The 16,718-nt window shown below is 44.9% G+C and overlaps 1 protein-coding gene across 4 annotated transcripts in view; it reads left to right on the top strand.

Annotated features, from left to right (window-relative positions):
- The window catches only part of SPOP (speckle type BTB/POZ protein), a 344,731-nt gene that overhangs the window by 299,375 nt on the left and 28,638 nt on the right, over positions 1-16,718 (top strand). For all 4 annotated transcript variants that reach the window (XM_078645267.1, XM_078645270.1, XM_078645268.1 and 1 more), the window contains one exon: positions 14,176-14,298. In XM_078645267.1, the coding sequence (XP_078501393.1) occupies positions 14,176-14,298 (123 nt within the window). The remainder of the gene's footprint in view (positions 1-14,175; positions 14,299-16,718) is intronic.

Here is a 16,718-nt window from a genome sequence, read left to right on the forward strand (position 1 = left end):
GAAACGCGTTATGCCAAATCCTTTCAACAAATTAAACTTTAAATCCCGCCGTGCCCCCTTGTCTACTCGGAAGGTGGACGACTGTTTTTGTGTATGTGTGTGTGTGTATATATATATATATATATATATATATATATATATATCTACTTATGTTTTCACATATATGTGATATGTTTATGTTCCGGGGTCCCGTGCATGGGTGGGAATATTCATGTGCTTATGAATTTGATGAAGATACCCCATGAAGAGAACTAGGATAACAGGCAAGTAATTTATCCTTTCAATAACTATATTATAAACTTTTTCGATTCTTTACTTTGTTTACTCTGGACATGCACGAGCCAGAACGAAAAGGGATGATCTGGTTCCACGGTTCCCTTGGGGATTGGAGCTTCGTGTTCTAGGTTTGCCGAAATCACCTGCTACTATGGAAAGTTTTTTTTTTTTTATATTTCTTTTTATTGAATAAACAAAACAAGGCATATACAGGATCCAAGATTGCAGAGACCCAACGAGGGTAGAGTGTCATATCATCCATCATTACAGTTAATATTACAGTGATGGGGAAAGGGGGGAGGAAAAGGGAGCATCAGAAACAACAATAGCAACGGGTCAGGGGGAAAGCAAGACATCAGGGACCAAAGGCTCAGGTGGATTACATATATCTCCTCTATATCGGTTCCAGGGGCCCCAAATCTTATGCCATTTTCGGGGGCGACCCCGAGCCAAGTACACGGTTTTCTCTCTGAACATGCACCAATCTATGTTTTCCACCCAAACATCAAGTGTAGGAGGCCTTGGGGATCCCCATTGTTGTGCAATGTTTCTTTTAGATACCATGGCACCTAGGGTCACCCACTGAGTCTGTGCCACATAATGATCAGTGGGCTCCCAAACATTTAATAGGCAACGTCTGGGTTCCGGCAAGAGCGCCACACCCGTGACCTCTTGCATCGTTTCATGGACCCTTCTCCAATAAACCGATACCTCCCGACATTCCCAGTTGATGTGAAGGAACGTCCCCAGCTGACCACAGCCCCGACGACACAGACCCTCCTCCGAAAAGCCCCTACGGACCATTCGGGGACCCGTGGCATATATTCTATGCAATATTTTGAGCTGGACTAATCTCAATCGTGCCGGAATCGCCACCTCTTTTGGTGAAGAAACCGCCGGTTGCCAGTCCTCATCATCAAGCTCAAGGCCGTCACTGGTCCATTGGTCACGCAGACGCAAGAGAAGGTCCGCCCTTTGATTAATCAATTTCTTGTACACTAGGGAAATGGTACTGTCAGGCATATGGCCATCCAAAATACGATCTTCTAAAGGGGTAGACTCCGGTATCACCTCCCCTTCCGGGAAGACAGACGTCAACGCATGCCTAATCTGAACGTACCGAAAATACTCCGAATTTCCCAATTCAAACTCAGCCTGGAGGTCCACAAACGATTTCACCCGTCCCTTCACCCACAGGTCTCCAACTTTAGAAATGCCAATAAGATCCCATTTGTCAAACCCCTTAGTGTTCCACAGCTTGCCAAATTTGTCAGATCCAAATAGCGGGGTAGCCAAAGTCAGACGGTCTTTCCACCCTAATGAATTAGTGGTGTCACGCCAGATCTGCACAGCCGTCCTACTTGGCCCCGGCAAAGCCTTCAACACTGATCCAGAATACAAAGCTCTATAATAATTGCCGCCAGGAAGTGACCAACTATCCATGGCAAAACCGGGGTTTAACTCGGGGCCGTACATACCATGATTGATAGCACTTAATTGTGAAGCCCAGTAATATCTCTTAATATCAGGGAGGGCAATACCTCCGTCATACCACGGGAGTGTTAGTTTGGTCAGCGCAATACGTGGTCTTCCATCCCACAACAGCTTACGCTGTAGCTCTTCCACAGAACGAAAATAGCTAGCTGGGACGATATCAAGGGTATTTTGAAGAGCATAAAGAAAACGAGGGAGTGACATTGATAATGGAAGTTTCCGCCAGTTTGCAACATCGTGCTTTAACCAGGTCAAGGGAGGGAGAAGGTTTCTCTCATATCGGACCGCCGAATCCATTGAAATATAGATTCTGAGATATCGGAACCCATCCCGTGCTATCTGGATAGGACAATTATGTGGTGGGGTCGGTGTTTCGCCATTGAGAACATATAAATAGGATTTCGCCCAGTTAATGACCAAGCCGGAGTTTCTGCCGAAGGAGGCCAGAACATCACAGAGTACTATTAAGGATTTCCTGGGGGAGGTCAAATACAGCAAGATGTCGTCTGCATATAACGAGATACGGTCCTCAAACTGCGGAGACCAGCCAATACCCTTCATCGAGGGCTCCCACCGGATCCAGGCCGCGAAAGGCTTGAGGGCTAAGGCAAATAAGAGAGGTGATAGCGGGCAACCCTGGCGAGTCCCCCGCCCGAGCGAAAAAGGCTCCGAGACGCGACCATTGACTACAATCTGAGCGAGCGGCTCTGCGTAAAGAAGAAACACCCAGCCAATGAAATCTGAACCGAAACCAAATTTAGCCAGTACCGCCCACAAATACGGCCATTCAACAGTATCAAACGCCATCGTGGCGTCCAATGACTCCAAAATGGCTGACTCACGCAATGTCGAGGCCTTCGCGAGTACTCCATGCAAACGTCTAAGATTCAGCGCTGTATTCCTGTGCGGAATAAAGCCCGATTGATCTGGGTGAACCAATTTGCAAATAACGTTGATCAGTCTATTAGCTAACAATTTAGCGAGAATCTTAGGTTCAGCATTTAACAGCGATATCGGTCTATATGAGGCACATCTATTCCTAGGTTTTCCCTCCTTGCGAATTACTACTATCGAAGCTAATCTCTGTTCACGAGGAAGGAGACCAACGTCTCGGGACTCCAAAAACATATCCCTCAAATACGGAGCAATCCTATCCGGGCGAAGCTTATAGAGTTCAATCGGGAGACCGTTGGGACCCATCGCCTTACCAGAATTCAGAGAGCGCATAGCCAACGCTACCTCATCTGCAGTGATCTTACTATCCATAAGGTCCCTATCCTCCGCAGACAGGCACGGGAGTGCAATGTCTCGTAACAACAAACATGAGTCCTCCTCCGGTCTGTCCGACACAGAAGTGTACACAGATCGAAAATGGTCAGCGAAGCATGTCACTATCTCCTGTGGGTCGGTGACCAAAACACCGCCCTCCACCTCGATCTCTGGCACTACACGATTGGCTCTGTCTTTTCTTTCCAGCCATGCAATCAATTTGCTGGCCTTATCCCCACCATCATAGAGACGCCCCTGTTATTCTCGACTAAGGGCCTTCGCGCCGTCTGTCACCAATGTTCTATAATCCAACTGCTTTAAGCGCAGGACATGTAGTCTAGAGCGGGTAACCTCCTGCTCCAATTCCAATTCTAAATCAGCTATCTCCGTCTCTATCCTCACCACATCCTCTTTCTTCTGTTTTTTAACACCAGCAATAAAAGAGAGAGCTTGACCTCGAATGACAGTCTTGAAAGCTTCCCATAGCGATATGGAGGAAGCAACTGAACCCTCATTTTTGGAGAAATAAAGTTCCAATGCCTTAATCGGTGCACAACGAGTCTTGGGATTACGAAGATACCAAGGGTTAATAGGAGCCACCCTCCCCCCAGAGCGCTAATTCAAATCGAAACCAGAGCGGGGAGTGGTCGGAAATACCTCGAGCTAAATGCCTGACCTCCGCAACATAGGAAGCTTGTGCAGCCGGCACCAGTACATAGTCTATCCTGGAGAGACTACCGTGAATGCCGGAACGAAACGTATATTGCCTTTGAGTAGTGTGAAGCAATCTCCAGCAGTCTATCCGTCCCATCGTATCAATGTAGTCAGGTAGCCAGCCTTGAGCTCCCCTTAGATCCCTAGGTGGGTACCTATCCAACACACCAGATACCACTGAATTAAAATCACCCCCCAGAATCAGAAACCCCCCAGGGAGATCCAGTAGAACTCGACCCAGGTCGGCAAAGGTAGTAGACTGTAAGCCAGGAGGTACATAAACAGACACCAAGGAAAGTGTGCGGCCCTCCCACCGCCCTGATAGAGCCACATAGCGCCCTCTCTCATCAAGGATCATTGAATCCACTTCGAACGGAAGAGAGTTCTTAAGGAGGATTCCAACCCCACGGGCACCGGATGTAAACCCAGCATGAGCAACCAAACGATATCCCTTTCTATTCATGGCGTGACATGTATTACCAACCAAGTGCGTTTCCTGTAACAAAACTATGTCCCGGGGAGTGTCGCTTCAGAAGCTGCAACACCACCCCGTGCTTAATCCTGTCCCCTAACCCATTGACATTCCAGCTTATCAACCTAAACCCCCTACCCCCCATCATGAACAGAAAGAAGACCCATCCCCCCTCCGAGTCCAGCACCTCCATGTAAGTTGTTTGCAATGTAGTGCCTTGTTGAAAAAGGAAACAAAGAACCAACACCCCTCCACCACCTCTACCCAAACAATTTGATACAATACCCCCACCCTGCACCCCTGCTTTCGACTATAGAGCCACCCCAACCAGCAGTGTGCCTGTCGCCTCCACATCTAAACTAAACTACAAAAGTAAAGCTGAGGAGGAGAGAGATCCTCCGATAACTCAGTAACCTCCCCATTTCAGCTGTATGGAACTGTACATAACAATTAGAACCACGGCAATAGGAAATACCCTGGCGACCCCAGGAGTCAAATAAGCTAGACTTATTCCTGGTCCATATGTCCACTCTCAGCCCCACCAGATTGTCCCTCCAGGTATTGCCGGGCCGGCAACGTGTCCAACCAGTCGGCCACCATTTCGGTATTGTCAAAGAAATAGGTCCTGTCATCACGTTCGATTCTCAGCTTGGATGGAAAAAGGATGGCGTATTTAAGTCCCATGTCCCAAAGTCGTCTCTTCACACCCATGAAGCTGAGTCTGTCTTTGAACCGCTTGAGTGAAGTCTGGAAAAAAACTGATAGACGAGTTCTCAAACTGCAAGAGCCCACTCGCACGAGAAGCCTGAAGAACAACATCTCTGTCTCGAAATTTAAAGATCCGTGCTATGATAGGCCTTGGCGGGGCGCCCAATTTCGGTTTTCCACCAGGGACTCTATGAGCTCGCTCCACGGTAAATAATTTACAGAGTCCCTTGGGCTTCAGATGGTTAGAGATAAGGTCCACAACAAAAAGGTTGGCAGCTTGATCTTCCGCCTTCTCCGGAACTTCGATTATACGGACATTGTTCCTTCGGGCCCTCCCTTCAAAATCCTCCAGGCGACAGACAACTGTGTCATTCACGGCCCTCAGATTTTGAACTTCAGTCTGTAGCTCCACGACGTCATCGGTTAAGCTCGATGTTTTAATTTCTAGTGATTTGACCTTTTCGTTTGTTTTTGTAAGGTCCGTGCGAATCAATTTGACATCTATAGCCACTGTGTCCAATTTATGTGCAAGGGCCTCAATCTGTTGCCCGAGGGTTTACCTGACTCCCTCGATTGCACCCATAACGTCCATCAACGTTGGCTCGGTGTTCGAAGCAGCGAAATCCTTCGCCGCATCTTGAGACTTTACCGGGCGATCCTTTAACATGGGTATATCTATCCATGACAGACGGGGTATATCCACCCCTTCCGATTCCAAGACCAGTCCAAGTGTCAAAAACGAAAGTGAAAGTGAGACTGTGCCGGCCTCCTCCGCAAGTCCATGCCGATGTTGTTCAATTACACCTCGGGGACTCTGCCAACCCAAGCACCGGGCATCCAGGAGATGAAGGCCGCAAACTTCTCCACCTAACAACGTCTGCTCCCAGGGTCCGATCGGGACGCGGTTTTCAGCTCTCATCTCTCTCGTGGTTCATACACTCAGAGACATCCACAGCAATCAGGATATGTGGCAGGATCACTCATGCACTGTGAGCTATTTGGATTTCGGCCTACAAGTACTGACGTGGTAGAGACTCAGTCCCTACATTCCGACGTCCTATTCTTCCAAGGCACAGCTTTGTTTCCAAATGGAATCCCTGCAACAATTTCTGTTCGACAAAATCCACTTCCAAATATGCCCATAGAACCTTTTCAAAATGCATGGTAGTAGTGTCAGCCTTCCTTCACAGGAAAAGATCTGTTGTCTCATACTTAAATGACTGGTTAATAAAGATTCATACAGCACTACAAGCTCAAAGATTTTGACTGCACTGTCAAAATATTAGACCTCTTAGTACTTCAGGTTACCTTAGAAAATACTGCTTCATACCCAGTTCGAATTCTTATATATCTATGAGCTTCTCTCAACACCATAACAGGAGAAGTGAATCCTTCAGAGTAAATGGTATCTTCTCTTTTTCAGAAATATCTCAAGTTACCACATCTCCAAATCCAACAAAAATAAGTGTCTTCTCTCCTAGGCTCCATGGGAAGACAATCTTATTGACTCAACAGTCAATACTGTGGTGTACAGACAAGTCAGATCTACCCAAGGCAGTTCCTTTTCATCAGAATCATCCAAATTAGTCCCTAGTAACAAATTCATCTTTCTCCGCTGCAAAGCTAAATTAGATCGTACAATTCAAGGTCAATTGTCTGCAGAACAAAAACTTTATCACATCAATGTCAGTTTTTTCACAGTCTAAAGAGTTTATATCTAAGTTGGGTGGTAGGCAGGATTCTGTTGATGTCTATTTACCTCCCATGTGCACCTTCCAGGGAGAGCAGAATGGTGAGCCAATGAAGATGTGCAGCATTTAATATTGGTCAGACCCATCATGGGGTAAGTATTTGGCAGGCTTCCTACTAAGAAGGTGTGGTAGCTAAGTTTGGACAGCTAGAGGGCCGGCATCATGAGGAGCAAGGCTGGTGGGTGTTGGCTTAAGGATCTCCTCCTTGGCTGAGAAAGCATTGTTGTTAGCAAGAGCCGGATGCTTAGCATGTATTTGATGACATACAGAGCGAGCAGAAGGTTTGGAATTCCTTGATTCCAAGTTTGTTTTACAAAGGGTGGCATGAACTCCGGCTGATAAGACACTGGAGAGCTCATTTTCGCTGGTTTACTCGCTGTTTCCAGTCCACGTGTGGCAAGTCATGACAGACTCCAGTGGCACAGAAGTGTATGGCAGATCATACCAGAGAGCAAAAACCGAAGAAACTGCAAATAAGTTGTTTTTCAGTGTTGAATGGTCATATCCTCATTTAAGTGCAAAGCTGAAGACAAAGCAGGGTTTGACAGAATCCAGATAGCCGCACCATCACCATCTAATAGGCACGGTCTTCTGATTAAGGATAGCTATGATTGACTAGAGTGCCTAGGGCAGGGTAGTGGGATACTTGTTTCACACATCAGCGTAATTCTTAGCTATTTTGTTTCGTCAGGGTCCAGTTGAAATATCCCAACTATCTAGAGGGTTTAGGGCGCTATACACCATGAAAGTGTTCTGTGAGTCTGAAAGCTTGGCATAGTTCCTGAACTACAGAGGACAAAGTGGAACCCTTATCACTCCCTATCTGCAGTGAATGAAATCCCTTATCTACTTTTTGACCTCTGTAATTTCTGCAGCATGTACGCCTGCGAAAACATCAATCTAGCCAGAGAATATACATACTAAAACGAGGAGTTATCAAACCCTCTTTGTTCTGGCAGTAGGTTTTGGGTCCCTGCATTCTGCTATACCTTACGCATGAAGAATGAGTCTGAGCATTAAGGGTAATAAATTATCATGGCCCTCAAATCTCACCTTCCCTGCTGCAGGTGCCAACATCAGATTATCTTTATCTTTTATTTTATTTATTGAGTTTTGCATAGCATGAACTTGACCCAAGGGCATCAGAGCATTTCTGGTGTTATCACAAGCAGTGACTACTTGAGATACATTTGGAGTAAATACAGATACATGGTGACAGTATTTGACGAGCTATACAAGGACATTAGGGAAATTTGCAGATATAATTTTGAGGTAGTTACTGCACATGTAAATACATAACGCTTTTCAGAGCACAGCGGCAACTGTACGAGATTACCGGAGGGATACCTTAAAAAAATACATTGTAACAGTAAAACGGCAAAAACAAGATGGACAGTAGTAAAAATGAGGTAGCTGGGGTAAGGCCTCCTGAGGACTGAAGGACTTAGAGGCACAGTTTTCTCTGGATTAGTGGTGAACAGATATATTTAGAGGGTGCGGGTAAGGGCCCTGCAGGATAGTCGGGTGCATTAAAGGGTGGGTTTAGGTATTTGTTGAAGAGTAGAAGCTTCAATTTCTTCTTGAAGTGAGGGAAGAATTGATTTTCCCTTCGGTCCTGGGGCTGGAAGTACCAGATTATAGGAGCATTCCCAGAGAAGGAGTGGGTGTGAGATTACTCTCTTAAATTTTGTAGACATCAAGAGTAGACTGGTTAAGCTTCGTAGAGATCTCTTTTGACCTGCTATTTGTGAGGTATATTTGTTTTTCAGTGTAGAGTGCTTTGTGAGTTATGCAGGCAGTTTTTAGTATGGCCCTTGCCTCGATTGAAAGCCAGTTGAGTTGTTTGAGGGTGGGAGTGATGTGGTCCAGGATCCTTTCCCCCGATATGTCTAGCTGCAGCGAGTAGTGTAGCTTTTATTGGGGTTAGGTTGGATTTTGGGGTGCCTGCAACCAATGTGTTGCCATAGTCCAACTTGGGTAGGACTAGGGATTGCACCACCGTCATTAGGCCTTCAATGAGAATGAAGGTTTTGACTTTTTAAAGGATTTTCAGCGTGTAGAATGCCATAGTCTTTCATGCTTAGGTGGCAGTCAAGTGTAATCTCCAGGCATTTAACAGAGTTGGAGATGGTCAGTTTCCAGTTTAATTCCATGAGGATGTTGATCACGCTGTCTATAGGAAAGGATTTGTCTTTAGGATAAATGAGGAGTTCAGTTTTGTTGGGGTTGAGTTTGAGGTGGTTGCTGGTCAGCCAGGCTTGAACTGTGAGGAGAGTGTCTTTTACGTGCTGGATGTTTTTGCTGACTAGATTTTCAAGGAGAGCACAGTGATATCTGCATATCGATGGTAGGCTATTTTAGCTTCCTTCAGTATCATTGCAAGGGGTTCCATTTAGAGGTTGAATAGTGTAGGAGGCAGGATTGACACCTGAGGGACTCCTTGTGAGACTGGTGTTTTTGAGGCTGAGTTGTTGAGCTTGATTAACTAAGAGACAGTACAGTCCAATTAATGCCTGCACGCTGTGAGGCGGCGTGTAAGAGGATGTCTTGGTTGACGGTGTCGAAGGCGTCCTAGAAATCTAGGAGGCAGGCCTGGCCATGGTCTAAAGTTGTGCGTAAGTTGTTTATGATGAATTAGTATAGCAGTCTCTGTACTGCAACCTTTCTGGAACCCAGATTGGAAAATGTCAAGCAGTTTGTATTTTTCAATGTGGTTGTTGAGTTGGGCAAGCACACATTTTTTCATTGTTTTGTTGAGAAGGGGGAGGTTGGTTATAGATCTGTAGTTATTGAGGTCGTTCGGGCCCGCATCTGTTTTTTTGGTTGGGGGGGAGGGGGGGTGACTTGGCAGAGTTTGAGGGGAGCTAGCATGGTGATGCTCAATGGGCAGAAGTTGATGATTTTGGTCAAATTAGGAGATATGACCTGCCTGAGACTTTTCACAATCGCAGCAGGGCGGAGGTCGGAGATGTGAGAAGCCAGCTTCATCCTGGAGAGTATCTTGAGAACTTCTTCAGGGACATGGTTACATTTTGGCCAGGTTGCATTGTTTTTCAGTTGCAAGGATTGGAGGTTGGTGAACTGTGTTGCAGAGTGAAGAAGGCATGCATTCATTGAAAGTAGGGCTATGCGAGCACCCTTTCCGCAGGGGGTGTCTATGGTGCAGGGTGGGGAGGTGTGTGGCTCAGAAGATAGTTAATTGTTAATAATTTTATTTTTATTTTTTTAAATGGAGCAAATTCTTTACAGCGATTTGAAGAGTTGTTAATTGAATGTTGGTGGGGGTTGTGGCTGTTAATGATGTTGAATAGGTCTTTGTGTCTGTTCTAGACCAGTCCAGTTGATCTCTGAAGAAAGCAGATTTTTCTTTGAAGATATATTTTTTGTGTTTTTGGCATTCAGCCCAGAGGATCGAGAGATTGGATGCCTAAGGTTGTTGTCTCCATTTTTTATCAGCTGAACGAAGTTGTCGCCTTTCATTATTCAGATCTTTGTTAAGCCAGGAGCAGGAAGGGACATTTCTTGAGATTTAGGGGGGGGGATTGTTTCCACAAGTTCTTTAATTTTTGTGTTGTAGTGGGCGGTGAGGTCCTCAGGAGATGATAGGCTGGATGGAGTTTGGATTTGGGTACTGACTAATGCTTCTATCTCTGCCTGGGGATTAGGTGGTTGTTCCTTACCCAGTGTTTGGGACGGCTGCATTGGTATGAGCAATGATGGATGGTCCACACCATTACGTTTTGGACGCGAGCCACGGATGACGCTTCCCGCTACTCTTACAATCACTGACTGTAGACACACACCCATGTCTTCTCCTTGCCATCCCTTTCTCACGTGGATTGGACGTGTGCCAGGGGATGCAGCACGTTACTCTGACCCAAATTATTTACCTGTGAACACATACCCGTGTGTGCTTCCGTGGCTCCTATTAAATCCAAATACCGCTGTTATCAGATCGCCTCACAGACCGAGCAAGTTCCCACACACACTTCAGTGCAGACCTGCCGGGTTTGAATTATCACCGGCATCTCGATTACGCCGCCTTGTTTCCATTATCACAGCCCTGAAGAAGTCATGGGAGTATCCTCCTAGACGAAACGCGTGTTGACTGGTTGTTCTGTGTGGATTGCTTTTCAACATGAATGAAATTAAAAGAAACAAGAAACAACTCCTCTGCGAACTTTATTGAAACTGAATTTTCTCATGAACTTACGTTACAGTGAATTTTTAAAAAATACTCCATTATATGAGTGCCCATGACTTGGTAGTGCATGGATTGTAATGAGATTGAAGAGAATTTGATAGTGATATGACCAGTCGGTTGGTAGGATAGAGCGCACCGATAGTGTGTTGTGCTTGGGGATGATTGTGGATAGAGCTCTTGTTGTGCATCTGCATGTTGCAGTGTTGGGTGAGCCTGTTCGCTTCCAGGAGGGTGGAGAGGGATTGTACTGCGGGGTCCTTAAGGTTGTTCAGTTGCTTGTTTAGGTCACCTAATATAATGTTGGTGCAGTCTTTTAGGGAGATTTGCGATATTAGGCCTGCTAGGTCTTTAAGGAATTGTGACTATTTACCAGGAGAGTGATGGATGATGTGGAATTTGATGGGGTTGGGGCCATTTGTGGTTATTACCAGTGTGGCACTGGCATGACCCTACAACTGCTAGAGTAGATCACCCTCCAGACTACTCCGGTCCTCTCCACGGTTCACCTCTAGCTTGGCTGGAACAGGCTGAAGATATTTCTCCTAAAACTATTCCGAGGTTGTGAGCATGCTTGAACAAGACCAAGAACACTGACCCTTAGGCATCGCACATTGCCAAGGCATAGGTCTTCTACGCGATCCTTGTTCACGCACTCGTCAAAGAGAGACTATTCTCCTACCCCGATGGACACCCTGCCTTCAAGGGTCTTGCCAGTGGAAGAGATCAACACCTTTCACTAGGTACTGACTAGAGGGGCAAATAAATTGAATATAGATATGCCTACTGCCCCAGCAATATCCTCAGTCATTTTTGAGACTCTACACCAAAGATCAGCTTCAAGACCATTGCTACCTTTGTGTCTGGGCTCATTCAGCCGGTGATGGACACCTTCATTATGCCAGCATCCATCAAGTCATCTCCTGTGAGGATTTTGAAAAAATGCAAACCCCAGAGCAAGATCCACTATTCTTGAGGGCGGATCCTCCGCCGGATTCAGTGATAATTACTGTAGCAAAAAAGACCCATGCAGTGGCGTCTTCATCTACTGTCCTACCAAATAAAGAAAGCAGATCCCAGGATTCTTGGGGTAGAAAAGTGTGTGGCACCTCTGCTTCCTTCTTGAAGATGTCCAGTGCATATGCCCTTTTGGGACGCTGTGATAGGTCCTTATTGAAAGGTTCAAAGACAAGATGTGTAAAGAAGATCAACAAGATTTTGAGGAAGTTCTCCAGGAAGGAGGCCTAGTAGCAAATCTAATGATTAGTGCAAAAGCAGTCCCACCAACTTCACACACCGGTACCAAAGATGGCAGATTAGGCTAGGAGCTTTTATGTGCATATGTAACAGTATGTGCATAGAAACACAGAAGGATGCAAATGATGAGGCGTACAGTACCAGGCTCTGGGGTAAGTAAACATGCTTCTGCAACCAATTAATCTTGTTGGGCGATGGGGGTAGGCAGTGATCCTCACCAGGTCAGAGATTAGTAATGTGGTCATACAGACTCGTGATTATGTAGGCCTTATTGAGGAATTGGCCCAGAGTACAGGCCCCTGATGGAGTGGTCGGCGCAGTATGCAGAAACTGGGGCTTGGAAAATATCCTATTGAGTAAGTAGCCCAGAAAACAGTCCATTGAAGGAGAATCCCAGACGGGTTTCTACTGAGGGGGAAGGCTAAGCTTCCCGTTGTTGGTCCCGATCCAGCTACTGATACAGATCTTGGTGCTGGGAACTCCAGCTGGTATATCAGGAATGTCTAATTCACGTAAGAACCCATCTCCTATGCTACGCTTTCACAAATAGTGGCTTAATTGATGGAAGCAAAGACTGACCCATGCCTTTGTACAAGTGACCATGAGGACCTGCATTCAACTAGGTGCTGTGATGTGGACATGACCAAAGCTTTGGAGTATAAGGTAATTTTTATTTGAGTGGGTGGCTTACACAGTTCTTCAACCAAAGATCCCTTATCATTAAATTACTTGTGTAGTGTTTCACCTAACAAGCTGTCCCTCCTGCCAGCACTGTGACCTGATTTTCTTTTGTCTTGGCTTTAATTTGACATGCTGGGCAGATGTAATGGGGCATTCAAATTTAAATTTGGTATGTTCTGTTTACCCATTGTTAACCAAAACTGCCTCATGCAGGCCAAGGAGGTTTGAAGACCCCTTCTATTTCAAAGCCATTGGCAGCTACTCCCTGCCCCTCAAGGGCAGGTTTAGTATTGGTGTCCAGGAATCCCCCAGCTCTCTTTTGTAGTGGTGATGGTGTGTTACCTGAACAGTAAGTCAGCCCCTGTGGACAAATGAGGGCCTGTGTTTGGATGCATGTGGCAAGAAGTCCCAAAACAGGTTCCATCTCCGGCGTGAATTGGATTGTTACGCCTCCTTACTCCTGTATGCAGGAAAGTAAACGTTTATGCTCAATTTTGGCAATGAGGCTGCACTTCGGAACTTACTAATGATGTTAAGAGACCTCTAGTTTGGTCATGTGGCACTGATTATGGCTGGAGTTCTGGGATCTGAAGCCAGAGGCGTAGGTAAAAGTAATCAAATTCCCTTTGGGTGTGAAAATCTAGTTTGATAACTTGTTGGATAATGTGCTGCAAACGTAAAATCCCAGTGCAGTAGCTGCCAAATCTCTGTGCCATCTTGTATAATGGTATAGAGGCAACTTCTCCTTCTCTTGAAAATGTCAAAGTTCCACCCTTGGGATTAGATTTCGGTCTAACTGTCGAACTATCTATCTTGGAATAGTTGGTGTATACTCACAACGTTTTTGATGAAGACCACCTTCACAGATGTGGGAGCATTGTGGCTATCTCTTCATTCAGTAGATCTATCTTGGTCTCATAAGACATGCCGTTGCATCCCTGCATATGAACCCACATTGCTCACTTGATTTTTCACATAAAGACACAACTATTGTTCAAGAAGTTCTATGCAGCTTGTTTTCTTGAAACCTGACCTTGCATATACTATATCCCTTTTCAGCACTTTCTGGCACTATCATATCGGGTTCCTATCCATTTTGGGAAGACAGGATAGCTAGAACTATATTAATTACAGTATTTCGTATCGCCTCACAGTCATTGTCCATATTTTTCTTGTGTCATTCTTTAACATTGCATGCCTGGAAAATATCCTGCAGGGACCTGTTCACTAACATCCTCTGAGTTTCTTAATAGTGTTTTTATTTTAAAGTGACTGTATCTTGTTTTTCCTATTTTGCATTCTTGGTGAAGGAAAATATTTCCTGACATTTCTATATTTTCCTCTGCTTAAAGAATCGAGTGGAAATAAATGATGTGGAACCAGACGTGTTCAAGGAAATGATGTGCTTCATCTACACGGGGAAAGCATCGAACCTGGACAAGATGGCAGATGACTTATTAGCAGCTGCTGACAAAGTAAGTGTGAAGGGGAAGCAAAAGCTTGTGTTGGCAGGGAATCCACACTGGGGCAACTTGTGGTAGTGAAAAAGTGCTGTATGGTGTTTGATATGGGGAAAAGCTCTAGAGGTAGGCAGGCTGCTCTACAATCTTAGCTTTGAACAGATATGGAATGTGGGGGTCTGTTCTTTTGATCTAGACCATTCATATGGGGCCTCCGACTCCCTACGCATAATAGGAGGGGGTTCGATATACATTCTTAAAAGCAGTGCATGTGCCCTTCCTTGCTTGGTGTATCTGGTGGGCTTTGCAGGTCTAGCCTTCTGTTGTTGCACACCTTTGTTTCCAATGCTGATTTCCAAGATAATTAGTGCGCAGATACGATCTGACTAGAGCCACACACTGGTAAATAAAAATAACCATTATTGTTTAGAGTAGTTTTTGTGCCTACGACTTCTTCTCATAGGGATCAGCGTGTAATATGTGAACGAATGGGTGTGAATACCATGCATAATGAAATTATATATTTTTTAGAGAAAGACTTATGCATGAACAACATATGCTGGTCTAGCTGTTTCCACTTTGCTCAGCACATGTAGTTTGCTATTCGTGCGAACTTCAGCATTGTAAATGTGTATGCTCTTATCCTATAAATAATCCAATTAGTCTGTCTCGTACCTTTTTTTTAATTCATTTGGTTAGCCCTTCTGGAGGGTCACAGAGTAAGCGGACTCTGATGTTTGTAATGTAGAGCTATAGATGTTCTGAGCTTTTTTGATGCAATGTTATTAGCTGAGCAACACCATTACGTCTAACAAATGAATCACTAGTAATGTCTCCAGCAAGCCACATCCTCTCCCTCCCTTCCTCAGTTTCTGTCAATTTCTCTTTTCAGACTGAGTTTCGACAGAATGCTGGTGTTGTTTTTTTTCTCTTGATCAGACTATATTTTGTTGACATTTTGTGGGTTTGTTTAGTATTATTCCATTGTTGGGTCATTCCATACTTTTGTGCTTAGAATGACACCATACTGCCTGTGTGAGTGTTTCACATCACTTATCATTAAATCATTTGCATTGTGTTTCACCTAGCAAACAATCCCTCCTGCTGGCGCTGTGACCTGGTTTTCTGTTTTGCCCTTTATTTTACTTGCTAGGAAGATTTAATGTGAACTTGACTTTGACATGTTGTAAGTACCCATTGTCTCACACCCAGTACGCTCCGACACTGATACTTAGAACGCCAGGCTAAAAGCAATTTTTCTTTTTTTTTTGCAAAATGGGTTTTTAGGATTTGTACATATGATGCTTGTAAAGCATACAGTGAGGGGCCATATCTGATTATATTGACCTACTTGAGTCTTTGTCCCAATGAACATGCAGCTGTTTGTGTGTCCCCAAGTCTCACTGTCGAGGGGCTACAAAACTGTTGATTTCCTCTCTTTTGTTTTTATTTGATGGCTTATGAGTACACACTGTTGGACGATGTCATGGCACTCTGGCACGGAGAAACTACATTAAGCGGCAGGTGACACACCATCTTTGATACTGACTGTAATTTCTGAATAATAAAAAAACGTTAGTGTCCAACCTAAATAAATGACTCCTTGGACAGGAAAATCTTTTCGGTGGAGAAGAGGTGCTGGGTCACGAGTGCACCACCACTGAATTGAGGGCCATTCCAACCTTCAGTAGATTGAATGAGTGTCATAATCTTCTTCAGATCAAAGCAACCCCCAGTCGCCAAAATAAGCATAAAAGCTTAACGTGGCTTTGAAAGATGCTCATTTCTCCATCTACTTAAAAATGTTGCCACCTTTGTCTCAAAGCCAAATGTTCATAGTACTATTGAACTGCCAAACATAGTAGATGCCACAAATAAACGCACATTGTTGTCTCCTTTTTTTAAATTTATTTCTAAAAGCAGTCCATCTAGTCAGTGACTCTGTGGCTCACAGATATTCAGTCAGGAGCCATATGATGCCACCTACCACTGCATGCTGGAAAAGTAACTGGATCCAGTATAGCATCTGGAAATATTTCAAAGGTGAAGAAACTGAGCTTAGGTTAAGTATTCACCAGAAAGAGCGTTATCCAAGGTGACTAGTTTGGTGTTAGACTTGGCATCTTTTGGCATGTTTCCCCAGAGTTTTTAGCTTTCTGACCTCCCGGTTCGGACTCTGTTTGTGCTGGCTCAGTGTTTCTGTGCACTTTTCTCGCTGCTAATCAGTGGTAAAGTGCAAGTAATCCTGTGGTAAAATGTGTTATGGATTGGTGTTTCCATGATTGGCCTGTTTGATTTATGTGTCAGCCCCTAGAAAAATGCACTGCTTGTGCCAGGGCCTGTGAATCAAATGCCGTTGGTGGGCTGCAGCACGGGATTGTGCCACCCACACAAACTGCCCTAAAAGGTAACTCAGACCAGCTATTGCGAAGTCT

Source organism: Lissotriton helveticus, chromosome 5_1, assembly GCF_964261635.1.
Source record: "Lissotriton helveticus chromosome 5_1, aLisHel1.1, whole genome shotgun sequence".
Lineage (NCBI taxonomy): Eukaryota > Metazoa > Chordata > Amphibia > Caudata > Salamandridae > Lissotriton > Lissotriton helveticus.